The sequence below is a fragment of the Oxyura jamaicensis genome, chromosome 1 (genome assembly GCF_011077185.1).
Source record: "Oxyura jamaicensis isolate SHBP4307 breed ruddy duck chromosome 1, BPBGC_Ojam_1.0, whole genome shotgun sequence".
In the NCBI taxonomy this organism is placed as follows: domain Eukaryota; kingdom Metazoa; phylum Chordata; class Aves; order Anseriformes; family Anatidae; genus Oxyura; species Oxyura jamaicensis.
In genome coordinates, this window is record NC_048893.1 from 68,397,625 (window position 1) to 68,412,680 (window position 15,056).

The window sequence follows — 15,056 nt, forward strand, 5'->3', positions numbered from 1 at the left end:
TGAATGAAGGTCCAAATAAAAATACAATGAAATTCTTAAGGTCTATTAAAAGAAGAAATCTCAAGAAAACAGAAACCACTAGAGATACATTTATGAAAGATTATGCTATTACAGCAATATTAAAATATATAAAAAAATGTAAATAATTGTTTTCAATTTACAGTGTAAATTTCCAAATATTAAGAACAACATCTGATGTCTATGAAGTTATGTATAAAAGTGAAAGCAAAGTTGTATAAAGTCCTGTTGAGGCAATAAACAAAGCATATCATAATTATGCTAGTCTTTACTCATTATCAGGGCTTAATTCAAAAGAAAAAAGGTGATAAATATTTTTTATCATCATATACACTTACCTAGTCCAACCTTTAACCTAGCACTGTCTAGTCCACCATTAAACCACGTCCCTAAGCTTTACATCTACCCATCTTTGAAGACCTCCAGGGATGGTGACTCAAACACTTCTCTGGGCAGCCTGTTCCAATACTTCACAATGCTTTCAGTGAACAATTTTTTCCTAATATCCAACCTAAACCTCTCCTGGAGTAACTTGAGGCTGTTTCCTTGTCTTAGCACTTGGTGCTTGGGAGACGAGACTAACCCCCACCTCACTATAGGTCCCTTTGATACAGTTGTAGAGACAGATAAGGTCTCCCTTGAGATTCCTTTTCTCTATGATAAACAACCCCAGCTCCATCAGCTGCTCCTCATAAGATGTTTCCTAGACCATTCACCAGCTTTGTTGCCTTTCTTTGGTCATGCTCCAGCACCTCTTGCAGTGAGGGGTTCCAAACTGAACACAGTATTTGAGTTGCAGCCTCATGAGAGCCGAGTAGAGGGGGATCATCATTCCCTAATCCTGTTGGCCATGCTATTTCTGATACAAGCCAGGATGGTTGGCCTTCTTGGCCATCTGGGCTTGCTGCTGGCTCATGTTCAGCCAACTATTGACAAATAACCCCAGGTCCCTGTCTGCCAGACAGCTTTCAAGTCACTCTTCCCCCAGCCTGAAGTGTTGCATAGGGTTGTTGTGCGCCAAGTGCAGGACCCAGCACTTAGCTTCGTTGAACCGCATGCTTTTGCCCTTGGCCCATCAGTCCAGACTATCCAAATCCCTCTGCAAAGCCTTCCTACCTCAAGCAGACCAACACTCATGCCCAACTTGGTGTTGATATAAAGGATCCTCTTTGCTTCCCTAAAAATTCCAAAAAGTGAAAGACAAGAATTCAGACAAGTCCATCATTGTTCTTTATATATTCCCAGCATCCAGAAGTTCAGAAAGTTTTTAATAATCCTGAACTAGAAGATATCCCCAAATCCCAATATTTCAAAAAGCAAATTCATATTCCAACAGGTTCTGGGAATAACCAATACCTTAAACAGCTATTACCAGCTCTTTAATCTCTGTGCTTTCTTAAGTCTTATATAGGCTTCCTAATTACACAATGGATGCCTCAAAATTTGAGTAACATCAATTGCCATACCACAGACTATGTGTAATTTTAAGTGCACTTAGTAAACACTGCTTCATCTCTCACATTCTAGTTGACCAACAGGAGTAGATCTACCTTCCAACTACTTATAATTTATTAATTACTTATTAATTTCTATTACTTCATAATAGAAATTAATATAGGGAACATAATGAAGCTGAAACTGACACCTTATTATTTCAAATACATATTCAGTGTATTTATCACCTGAAAATTATCTCAACAGTCAGTCATGGCAATGGTAACTCAATAGGCAGATCATGCAGCCGTCAGACTAGATAGCCTCACATGATTGTTGACAAAGAATCCTGCCTAAGTGGGTTTCATACCAACAATTGCATTTACCAGACTATATTCCAAAACACTTCGCATTTTGGGAGGTTAAGCTTCGCCAACCATATTCTAGCATGAATTACAGGGTTTTGTTTCTCTATGATTTGAATGTCTATTTCTCAACGGAGTTTACCCATCTCTCCTGAATTTTATGGCAAGGATATTCAAGAAATACAAGAAAACAAAGTTTTCTTCCTAGGCTTTTGTCTTAAAAAACAGCCACTGCAATCAGTAACAACAATACCAAACTAGATGATTCAGTCTGTACTTTCTGTTACTTCCAGCTCACAAGCAGCAAACATAGGCCTCTGTGAAAATGCCAGAAGGCTCAAGGATATCAAAAGACAGCTTTGCTATGGGATTGACAAACTGGAAAGTAAATTATTTTGCCCTTTCCATTTAATTTTCAGAAAGGTTTAAAGAGCAACTGATCTCCAAGACTTCATCTAAGGCAAAATGTAGGCTTCAATAAGGAAGTTTATTTGTTAATGAGAGAGATTGTAAATCATGAAAATAAGCACACAGGTATTCAGCAAACATTCAGCACATATTGTTTCTTAAGACACTCAAAGTGGCAGGATATATGTTGTCATTAGCAGTTTGTGCAATACCAATCCTGTCATTTTTGTAAGATGGTAGTGAGCACTAAAGTAGGTGATCATGCAGTACACCTCTATCTCAGCTGAACACAGCATATATATTGTATTTGTCATTCAAGACACTTGAAGGAGAACTGAAGTAAACGTGAGTTGCTGTAACATAAATAATTCACACAGTCACCTGGCCAACACACATATTTTTACCCTACCCTTTGAGTTAATCAATGATATTAGTTTTTCCTACTTTTATACTACCTTTCACAAAAACAAAACAAAACAAAAACCCTCTAAGCATTCAAAGCCACCATCTTTCTTTGCTCTTTTTCTTTAATTCATTACAGTAAATTATCAGCCGATAAGACAATGATTTTAATTCTGGTATTACCTATTGCTACTATGCAACACACTCTTAACTGCATGTACATCCTCTCAGTGTATATGCTTAATTTTCCTTTATTTTTATTTTTTTGCTCTTTCCTGTTATGCTATATCCACATTTAAACTTTTTTCCTGAATTAGATTTTTGTTGCAATGGTAAAAATTTGCCCCTATTTCATCTTCAGCTAAAAAGGGTATAGCACTATTTGAGTTTTTTAATATTATTTTATTCAAGAAAAAGAAAAAAGCCAGTTTCTCGGGAGAAGCTGAGAGTGAACACTCCACAAACTGCACTTCATTTTAATATTTTTTTTAATATCTGATCAAAGGCCATATTATTAATTTTAGCTAAATGTAGCTTCTTTATGGCACTTTTCATATACACATGCTTGACATCAGTTAGAAGATTAGAGTAACTAATAAAAATTAAAAAAATACTCAATTACTTAATTGAAAAATCATATTCAAACATATGTTAGGAATCACAACCACATAACTAGAATATATACATATATCTGCAGGAAGACAGAAAGAAACATTATACTTTATATACCAGCACTCAGTCACTATTACAAAAAAACAACAGAAAACATAATGGTCTGCAATTTTATAGGAAAATTCTTTTGTTTCCACACAAGGATCAGGTGGCAGTACTAAATTTTATCTAGGAAATGCAACCACAGACTGCAACGTTAGTGGTTTTTCAGAAAATAGTTACCCTCAAATTATAATGTCTGTGGTTATAACTATTAGAAAGTACTTCTGAAGTCAGACGTGGTTAAAGTCAGCATGCAGTGGACTTTTCCAGACTTTACCAGTATATTGATGGTAATTGGTGAATGACTTCCCTGTCCTTATCTCAACCTGTGAGCCCTTGTCCATCATATTTTCTCCCCTCTTCCTTTGAGGAGGAGGAGTGAGAGAGTGGTGTGATGAAGTTTAGCTGTGTGTCTTGAATGTTTGAAGATTTTCTCAGCAAAGACTACTGGGAGCTTTTTTTTTTCCCCCTCAAGATTTTTAGTTTACATTTTGTGCAAAAATATTTTTTTCTTCGTATATCTCGGTATATCTCAGTTTTGGCTTGGCTGAATTTGAATTTGGCCTAAGTTTTCCTGAAATACTTTCCCACTGGTAAGATCATTTTGCCTTAGTGCTTTTGCTCATGTCCAAGAGGAAGCAGATTTTATGTTAGTTCATTTTATAAAGGTGTTTCTTTTTTTTTTTTTTTTTTTTTCCCTCCTTGCTAATTATTTGTAGTCTTCAAAACACTTTAGTGTATTGTATATATCTTGCATGGATTATGGAAATGATGAATTCAGGCTCGTTTTCCCTTGAGAATCAGTGGAAACTGCAGTAGATTATACATAACATTTTAAATATAAGCCTTCAGGAAATGACCAAGGTGATTCTTTGTTTTGAGTACTTTTTGGAGAGTTATTAATTTCAAGATATGTCATGGACTTGAAAATCCAAGGCTCACCCCTCAGCTGCTAGCTTTCATTTCACTTTCAGTGATTTTTTTTTAAGACCAAAATTGTGATGCATAAATTGTCTTTAACATCTTAACTTTTTTTTCTTCCAGATTTCACCCCATTTATGTAATTAAGTAATTAGCTCTGTGAAATTTTAGCACTACTTTACAGAAAGCTACAGACATCTCTCTGCAAGGTAGTGTTATGGCTACTGTAGATACTTTTATAGTTATCCCTATATTAACCCCTAATTATAGATTGAATATATATGGCCCTCCTACTTCATTGAAATTTGTATTGATCTTCTCATATTATATTCCCAAAGAATTTTTGGCTTTTTTTTTTTTTTCTCCAAAGACTAAAACTAAGTGGGAGGAAAATAATCTTTGATCATTGTCTCTTTCACTTGGAGCTTCATTGCAATTTTAAATTCTATAGGAAAAGCTTCAGCTTCAATCAAATTTATAGATTCTCTGTATCTACAGGGCAACTACTGCTTTATTAAAAAAAAAAAATATATTCTAGATAATATATTCTAGTGGGAGAATTTTCTATTTCAAGCATTCCTTTTGACACAGAGAACAACTAGATATATTAAACCCTCCCTGCAGGGAAGTTACCACTGGAAAAAAACAAAACCCCCCAAACCAACCAACCACCACCAACAAAAAAACATACATCAAAAATAGGATAAAAATACTGAAGACATTCCATCTTACATTTAGTCTGCTAAACATATGAACTTCTCACCTATAATGATTTGTAATGTGCTGTAAAAGGATTGTGAAGAAACTGTGCAAATGCATGTTATCTTTAACTAAAAGACTACTTGCTTCTCTCAAGAATGAAAGCTTATTCTCCCCAATTTAAATGTAATCTTTCCCTCCTCAAACCTGAGAACTATCTTCTGAATAAAAACAAGATATCTTTTCTAAAAGCACTAAAGAACTGGATAACACGTATAAAACCTGCAGGTGCTGCCAATCTCAACCAAAAGGAAACAGGTTTACAGACTTTCCTTACAGCCTCTGGAGACAGTATTCTAGAAAAAAACTTTGGCCATTTCCTTGGTGATGTAATATTCTCATTTACCCCTTTAGAGTTACAAGGCTTCAAATAATAGTATCTTCAATTTATTATAAAAACACCTGATCTCCAAATAAAGATCTCAAGCCACTGAAACAGTCAAAGCTTTAATAAAAACAAATGTAATATTCATGAAACTTTAATCCTCTAATTTCTTTTAAAAAGGAGAAGACATTATGACAAAGTTGTTCTATCAATCTGAAATGTTAACTAAGAATGTCTTAGTTGCTATTTTCACTGTAATTTTACCTTTACTTTGCATATTTGGTAACAAAATACTTGATATTGATATAATTTGACCACACAGATTCTAACGTGGGTTTTAATTTTGAAGATAACTGTAAAATTTTGCTTGCCCTTGATTTTTTTCATTATTCATTCCTAGAGTTACTCGTGTGTGTTATGAATAATATTCTGCCTCGCCTATTTGCAGAAGCCTACACAACCCTTTCTGGTCTTTCCCTTTCAGTTTTGCAGACATACAGCATTAGCAAAGGAAAATTCCTCTTCTTTAATACTATGCTTGATTAATACTTTTGTTGTTGCTGTTCAAATCAGTAAAGCCAACTTGCAACAGAATAAAATTCAATTTTAATCTAGGTTTCTAAGACAAAAGTATTAATGTGATATAAAACCAAAAAAAAGAAAAAGACAGACTTGTAAATATAGATATATCTTTTCTTTCTCACACAGATTCTTTCCTTTGGTGATAATTTGAAACAAGATAAACTAAGAGGAGATTGTTTTGTTAAAAAGAAGTCAGGCTTCTCTTTCCCTGCTCAGTTTCTCCAAAGTTCCAAACTCATGCACTGGTGAGAAAACGTTCTTTCTTGAAATAACAGTAATGCTCCTAAAGCTATTTTTCCATGCTTAATACCAAAAGGAGAGATTGTTTTGCATGTTCACTTATATTCATTTAAACTCAATTGTTTCATTACTTGGTACTAAACATAATAATAGTATCTGAAGACAAATCAGAAAGCACAAAGAATTATACAACAGAGCATGAAGAATCAAATGAGGCAAGTGTTATGTTACCGCAATTTTACATTTCATTGTCCAAAATGTTAGATTATGTTTTATTTTTGGGAATTACAGAGCTGACTTGACAGATTATGCTTTTTAAACAATAATTGCAAGAAAGTGAATAGTTCAGTTATACCTCTTGAAAGTAAAATCTTAAGGAAAAAGTATAAATATGTTGAGTACAAGGCTTAAAAAAGAAAAAAAAAAAAAAGTCAGCAGACAAACTGCTTGTCTGTAGTTCCAAGTGTTTTTCAGCACTAAACCGAAGTCATATCTGACACCTTAGGATTTTTCACATTATTTCTGTAGGACTTTTGTTGTCAGATTTACAGATCTCTAGTAGCTGTAGTATGTTTATAAGAGTAATGACAGAAGAAGGCAAGCTACCTCTTGGTAGAGGTAACAAGAAAATTTTTGTAAGAAACAACATTCTATGTGAAAGACCATCCTCCCAAAAGAACTTGCACTCATTAATCAGAGATTAAAGAGTTTAACTTCAAAAACACCATATTTTAATGAGAGATCTTTGGAAATCTCAAGAAAAATCTGCATTTTACTTTAGTGAATGTATTTACATCAGGTATTTGAAAAATGAACCTAATTCAAAGGAGATATCATCATATATCGTAACTAAAAGAAATCATTCCTGTTATTATCAAAGTTGGCAGAGCTACTCAGAATTAAAAAAATGAATTAACTAATGCCACATCAAGAGCAGGATATTTAGTAAAGGAGAATTAATCACAACTTTCTCCAATCATAATAAGAACATTAATCACAACATTCTCAGCATCATAATAAGAACATTATACTCTGATACTCCAATAACAACAATCATTTTATCAGCTAGCATCCTAATCTAAAAAAAAAAAAAAAAAAAAAAAACTGCTCTCTTGAGGGCCTGAATTTCTTTCTCAGAAAAGCAGTGATATCACAGTATACTTAAGATTTTATCTGAAAGAATGAATGAATCCATACTAAAGTACTAACATTATCCTGTGATAACTTTAAAGGCTTATCAAAAACAAGAAGAAAGTCCAGCAGAACATTCCACAGGGAATATAAACCTAGCCTGAGTCACTACATTAACTTATTCCTCCATTCTCCCATCCTCAAGACATTTAACGTGCTCCCCCAAATCCATAAAAATAGATCCTTGGCTGACCTCACACAACCAGCCATGGGACACATTCACCCAAAAATGTTCAGGATACCTCAGAACTCTCCTTAAACTTCTTATTCTATAGACAGTGGGTTTTGATTTTGTTCAAGACACACAGATTTCCACAGTAAATTACAGGACACAGAACTATCTGCCTTAGGGACATCACTAAACAGCACATGAAATTAATAGCACATTGTTAATTCCTCCTCCTATTAATCTCTTCAAGTTCCACATGCTATAAAACTGCACTCTTTTTCTTTATTGTAGTACACAACTACTTTATTGCTCATAAGGGAGATTTTCTGTTAACAGCTCCTCTACACCACTGTTAACAATTCTTCTTCTGGGTAGTCTAAATGATTCCTATTGTAAGAAAACCATGAGCAATGTTTCTTACTTTAAATTTAGCTTTGAAGTCACCTGCTTATCTTTTTGTTGTAAAGAGCTTGAGTGCTTGAAGGATTATCATTATAGCAAAATTACTACCTTGAAAACTGACATCTTATCTGTTGATAACTTTACATTCAAAAAACTAAACCGGCTACATACAAAGTAAAATCATTTTATTTACACTAGAAATGTAAGCAACACAGATGCAGAGTATAATAATGGCTTTGCACCAAAAGATAACTTGCTGAATTTAGTTAGGTATGAGATGAATATATCTGTTAAATACTTGAAAGGGAAATGTAAAGTTCTGTTAAATACTGGAAAGGGATCTGTTTCCAAAGAGTATGATATGTATTTTACTTCTGTTTACTTCAAATTCACTTCAAATTCAAAACTAGTTGTTGTTGTTCTTGTTGTTATTCAGGAGACTTTGTTAATTAAAAAAATTCAGCAATGTGTAATTCTAACATCTGGATGAAACATTTCTTCAATATATTTCAATATCTTCAATATGTCTGAAGAATTTTCAACAAGTAGGCCACCAACAAAACAGACTGTTCCCCCAAATATTTCCAACAGCAAAGACTACAAAATTACCTTTGGAAGAGTAATTTAGCTGCTATTTTAATATACTTAATTTGTAATTCCTGATGTCCAGTTAAATACAATACTGGCAATTGAGAGGGAATGTCTTTCTTAATTTGTGTTGTGATATATAATTGTCCTTATAGTAGCACCTCTCTAAGAAATAACTCTAGAAACACTTCTGGCTTGTTAATGTTTTAGGTTTCCAATTTTGAAAACCCTCTTTATTTTGTACCTGCTCAATTTTTTGTCTTAGAAGAACATCTTTTTCTAAGAGAGACAATGGAATTCCATGATTATAAGGAATAGACGTAACTTCTTTTCCATATATATACAGAAGTCTCATAAACCATCTACAACATAGATGCCAGTATCTGAGCTAGTTGTCTTGAGCTCTTTTTGAAGTCAGTGAAGAAAAACAGGCATTTACAGTGCACAATTCATCTCATTTCAACACACATGCCTGAAAAGGTCACAGGAGTTAATTTTCTGAATGTGCCAAATTCTCTCCGTACACAGTCTAGATAAGGGTAAACCAAGAAGATTGCAGTGCATTTCAAATATCACAAAGATGCAGTGATAAATAATATATCAAGAAATACTACCACAACATTACAAAGACATTAAGCACACTGAGAAGGCCCAAAATATACTAACTTGATTATGTTTTCTTTGCTCTTGCATTGCTTCTCGAACGGCCTGGGCAATTTTCTCTTTATTTCTGTCACGTTCTGTTTCCCACATTTTTCTTTCTTCTTCATGAATCTTCTCCATATTTCTCCTTTCCTCCTCTACTGCTTTCAGAACAGCCTCCTGCACTATTTTTTTTTCCGCCTTCAAAAGAAGCAGAAATAAATGATGAAAATCGCCAACATGGGTGCAAAACTCGTATGTATTACTTCTTCTTGTGAGATTAATGAGTCGGCAAGACATTAGACAAATATTTTTACTTCTAAACTATGAACTTAAATCTATTTTACAGTGCTACTAAGCAGGTATTACCACTGGACAATGACTTGGCAGTTACGGAAATAAAGAGTTGCAAGCACAGATCTTAATTCCCCACCTAGTGAATACAGTGTATCATAATTAGCTTGATTAATGTGAACACAAAAATCATGGAGCAGAAACCATGCTAGTGTAGGTGATATTTAATCACGCATCATGGACGGAGGTTCTTCTCTCAGGAGGCTCTTCTCTCCAAGTATTTAACAAAGTCCAAACCCAGCCTGAACACTGTCTTTATCAAAGTATCCAAAACATACTTAAATATGTCTTCCATCCCAAAGGTCCTTATCTACATAAGGTAAAGGAAACACTGTTCATCTTTGTTATTTTTTCCAACGTTCAAACATTACATGAAATCTTCAGAAGAAACACATTGAATTTGAAGTAACAAGGACAATGTACAGATCTATATGTGCTGAACTGTTCACAAATCTATTTATCAGAAAGACAATAAGTCATTGCATAACATCTACAAATAAATAATGTCAGGCTGAAGTTCAAAACAAACATTGGCTGGAACCCCCCTTCCACATTTTAATGAGCTTATAGGTCAGTGCAATGTCCTTTGGTGGTGATCTTCGAACTACTCAAGTAAAGTTACAAATGGCAATAAATATTGGGTTCCTCAAATACCTACACTTAGTAATAAAATGGATTCTTGTAGTTCATTGGAACCTGTTTTTTTTTTTTTTAATTATTATTATTATTTGACATTTATAAAATATAATAAAAATGTAAGCAAAACTAAAAAGGTCTTATTAAGATATTTTATTATACACATTTTTCTCCTAGATATCAATCACCTAACGTATGTTTTTTGTGTTACTGAATGTTATTCAGAGAGGTACTCAGGCAGCATATGTATACCACATATCTTCATACATATAATATTCTACTATAGTCTAACTAACTGTGCTAGCTAACATACATTGCTCATTTTCCCAGATCATTTCAAACAAGTGGATTTTTATATTTTATATTTGTATGTATATTTTATAATTTTATATTTATATTTTATAATTCTATAATTTTATACTATATTCTATACCAGTATTAGAAACTAAACGTAGTTTGTTGAAATATTCATATTTCCAGGTGATTTCAAATATCTATCCTCATTGAAAATCACCATATTTAACAGAAGTTAAATAAGGCACAATGCTAACTGTCTTAAGATCATCACCTGACCCTTCCACCTAGCTCTTCAAATGAAGAGATATTGATGTTGTTAATTGAAAGACCATGAAAACAGATATTTAGGTAACACCAACAACTGAACTGAAACATTCTGACTTGTCATAAATAAATTCAGAGGCTAACTTAAATACAAGAAAGTAGGTTACAAAGACTATCTCTATGAAAGCATAAGATACCACAGATCACAGAATCATCTAGGTTGGAAGAGACCTCCAAGATCACCTAGTCCAACCACTGACCTAACACTAACAAGTCCTCCACTAAACCATATCACTAAGCTCTACATCTTTTAAAGACATCCAGGGATGGTATGACAACCACTTCCCTGAGCAGCCCATTCCAATGCCTAACAACCTTTTAGGTAAAGATGTTCTTTCCAACCTAAACCTCCCCTGGCACAACCTTAGCCCATTCCCCCTCATCCTGTCACCAGGCACGTGGGAGAATAGACCAATCCCTACCTCACTACAGCCTCCTTTAAGGTACCTGTAGAGTGCAATAAGGTCACCCCTGAGCCTTCTCTTCTCCAGGCTGAACAATCCTAGCTCCCTCAGCTGCTCCTCGTAAGACTTGTTCTCCAGACTTGTTCTCACCAGCTGTGGTGTTTTTACTTGGGTGGGTGGCCAAGCTCCACCACAACTGCTCTCTCACTCCCCCTACTCAAAGAGGAGCGGGGAGAAAATACGATGAAAGGGGCTCAAGGGTTGAGATAAGGATGAGGAGATTGCACAGTAATTATTCTGACAGGCAAAACAGACTCAGCATAGGGAGATAATAAGATATATTATATAAGATATAGGGAGATAATAAGATATATTATATAAGATATATTATTATATATTATATAATAAGATATATTGCCTATTACTAACAAGCTAGAGAAGCGAGAAAACAAAGGAAAGAAACTAAAAGCACCTTCCCCCCCATCCACCCTCTTCCACCTCCTCCCCCTGAACAGCACAGGGGAACGAGGGAATGGGGGTTATGGTCAGTCTATAGCGCTTCTTCGCTGCTGCTCCTACTTGGTCACTCTTGTCCCCTGTGCTGTGGGGTCCCTCCCACAGGATACAGTCCTTGCTGAACGGATCTAGCGTGGGCTTCCCACAGGCAGCAGCTCTTCAAGAACTGCTCCAGATATGGGTCCGTATCACGGGGTCCATCCCTTGGGAGCAAACTGCTCCAACCTGGGTCCCCCACGGGCAGCAGCTCCTGCCTGCGTGGCAGACCTGCTCCTGCGTGGTCTCCTCTCCACAGGCACAATCTGCTCTGGCAGGGGTCTTCCACAGGCTGCAGTCTCTGTCGGTGCAGGTCCACCTGCTCCACCGTGGTCTCCTCCACGGGCTGCAGCGTGGAAACCTGCTGCACCATGGTACTCCATGGGCTGCAGGGGGACAGCCTGCTTCACCATGGTCCTCACCACGGGCTGCAGGGGACTTCTGCTCCGGCACCTGGAACACCTCTCCCCCTCCTTCTTCACTGACCTTGGCGCCTGCAAGGCTGTTCCTCACTCCTCTCACTCTCCCAGCTGCTGTGTGCTGCAGCGTTTTTTTTTCCTGTCTTAAATATGTTCTCACAGAGGCGCAAAACAACATCACTTATTGGCTCAGCTCTGGTCAGCAGTGGGGCCCTCTGCAAACATGGGGCAGCTTCGAGATCCTTCTCACAGAAGCCACCCCTATGGCCCCCTGCTACGTAACCTTGCCACGTAAACTCACTACATTCCACCCCTCGCCTCTGTGAAAAGCATATTTAAGAATGACAATATTCTCTCACTTTACAATCATCACAATCTTCACAAACTTGATTTACATCAAAAAAGAAAAATAATTCCCCACACCAAAATAAACATAAAATCATCACAATGCTGACGAGGTGGACAATTTACACACACACCACCGTACCTTTACCACACTAACATGAAATATATTGCTTCATAATTACTACTTTCTTAAATTCTTCACAGTCATTACATTCATAACAATCATCCAATCCATGTTTTGCCCATTACTTCTCTCAACAATCATCCTTATCTCGAATTCCTCGAGCCTCACATTGGGTGCCAAAAAGGACTGTGCTGGTTTTACTTGAGTGGGCAGCCGAGCTCCACCACAATCGCTCTCTCACTCCTCCCCTCCTCAAAGAGGAAGGGGGAGAAAAGACAACACACAGAGCTCCAGGTTTGAGATGAGAATGATTTAATTAAAGTGAAAGGAAACAGGGAGAAAAAGAAACAAAAGAAACAAGGCCACGCGAAAGCACAGAGAGAAAAGAAAAAAGTTATTCTCTATTTCTCATCAACAAGCAATGTTCGGCCATGTCCTGGGAAGGAGTGCCTCAAAACGCGTACCGGTTGTTCAGGAGGACTACCTCCCCCACTAGAGTCCCCTTTTATTGCTGAGTGTGACATCAGCTGTTATGGAATATCCCTTTGGTTGCTTTAGGTCAGCTGCCCTGGTGACGTCCCCTCCCCATCAATTGACCACCCCCAGCCTGCTGGCTCTTGGGGGCTTGGAGGGAGTCCTGATGCTGTGCCAGCACTATGCAGCAATAGTCACAACACTGGAGTGATACCGGTGCTGTTCCAGCTACGAGTGCAGAGCACAGCACTGTGTGGGCTGCTGCAGGGAAAGCTGACTCCATCCCACACAGACCCAACACACCAGCTTCGTTGCCCTTCTCTGGACTCGCTCGAGCACCTCGATGTCCTTCTTATAGTGAGGGGCCCAAAACTGAACACAGTACTCGAGGTGTGGCCTCACCAGAGCCACGTACAGGGTGACAAGCACTTCCCTAGACCTGCTGGCCACACTGTTTCTGATGCAAGCCAGGATGCTGTTGGCCTTCTTGGCCACACTGCTGGCTCATATTCAGCCAACTCTCAACCAGTACTCCCAGGTCCTTCTCTGCCAGGCAGCTTTCTAACCACTGACCTCACAACCTGTACCACTGCTTGGGGTTGTTGTGCCCCAAGTGCAGCACCCGGCACTTGGCCTTCTTGGTCTTCATACAGTTGCCCTCAGCCCATCGGTCCAACCTATCCAGATCTTCCTGCAGAGCCTTCCTATCCTCGAGCAGATCGACACGACTTGGTGTCATCTGCAAACTTACTGAGGGTACACTTGATCCCCTCATCCAGATCATCAATAAAAGATACTAAAGAGAACTGGCCCTAGTACTGTACTGAGCCCTGGGGAACTCCACTAGTGACTGGCCTCCAACTGGATTTAATTCCATTCACCATGACTCTTTGGGCCTAGCTACCCAGTCAGTTTCTAACCCAACAAAGCGTATGCCAGGCCAAGCCAAGAGCAGCCAGTTTCCTGAGGAGAATGCTGTGGGAAACGGTCTCAAAAGCCTTACTGAAGTCAAGGTAGACCGCATCCACAGCCTTTCCCTCGTCCACCCTGCGTGTCACTTTGTCACAGAAGGAGATCAGGTTTGTCAAGCAGGACCTGCCTTTCATAAAACCATGCTGACTGGGCCTGATCGCCTGGTTGTCCTGCAAGTGCCGCGTGATGATACTCAAGATAATCTGCTCCATGAGCTTCTCTGGCACTGAGGTCAAACTAACAGGCCTATAGTTTCCTGGGTCAACCTTCCGGCCCTTCTTGTAGATGGGCATCACAGTTGCTAGCCGTCAGTCGACTGCGACCTCCCCTGATGGCCAGGACTGCTGATAAATGATGGAAAGTGCCTTGGCCAGCTCTTCCATCAGTTCTCGCAGTATCCTCGGGTGAATCCCATCCTGCCCCATTGACTTGCGTACATCCAAGTGCAGTAGCAGGTCGCCAGCCATTTCCTCATGGATTGTGAGGGCCACATCCTGCTCCCCACCCCCTTCCATCAGCTCAGGGTACTGGGTATCTAGAGAACTAGTCTTGCTGGTAAAGACTGAGGCAAAGAAGGCATTAAACACCTCAGCCTCTTCCTCATCTCTCATCACTAAGTTTCCCCCTGCATCCAGTAAAGGATGGAGATTCTCCTTAGTCCTCCTTTTCATGTTAATGTATTTATAAAAACATTTTCTGTTGTCTCTAACAGCAGTAGCCAGATTGAGCTCCAGATGAGCCTTGGTCTTTCTAATTTTGTCCCTACACATCCTTACAACATCCTTATAATCCATCTGAGTGGCCTGCCCTCTATTCCATAGACCATAAAACCTCTTTTTTTTCCTAAGCTCTAGCCACAACTCTCTGTTCAGCCAGGCCAGTCTTCTTCCACGCTGGCTCGTCCTTGGGCACATGGGGGCAGACCTTTCCTGAGCCTTTAAGATTTCCTTCTTGAGGAGTGTGCAGCCTTCCTGGACTCCTCTGCCCTTCAGGAC

At 38.0% G+C, this 15,056-nt stretch overlaps 1 protein-coding gene across 5 annotated transcripts in view; it reads right to left on the minus strand.

Annotated features, from left to right (window-relative positions):
- Nucleotides 1-15,056, minus strand: part of CCDC91 (coiled-coil domain containing 91) — a 138,844-nt gene that overhangs the window by 40,529 nt on the left and 83,259 nt on the right. For 4 of the 5 annotated variants that reach the window (XM_035348206.1, XM_035348222.1, XM_035348196.1 and 1 more), the window contains one exon: nt 9,185-9,361. The exons of the other annotated variant lie outside the window; for it this stretch is intronic. In XM_035348206.1, coding sequence (XP_035204097.1) covers nt 9,185-9,361 — 177 coding nt within the window. The remainder of the gene's footprint in view (nt 1-9,184; nt 9,362-15,056) is intronic. 5 annotated transcript variants of the gene reach the window in all.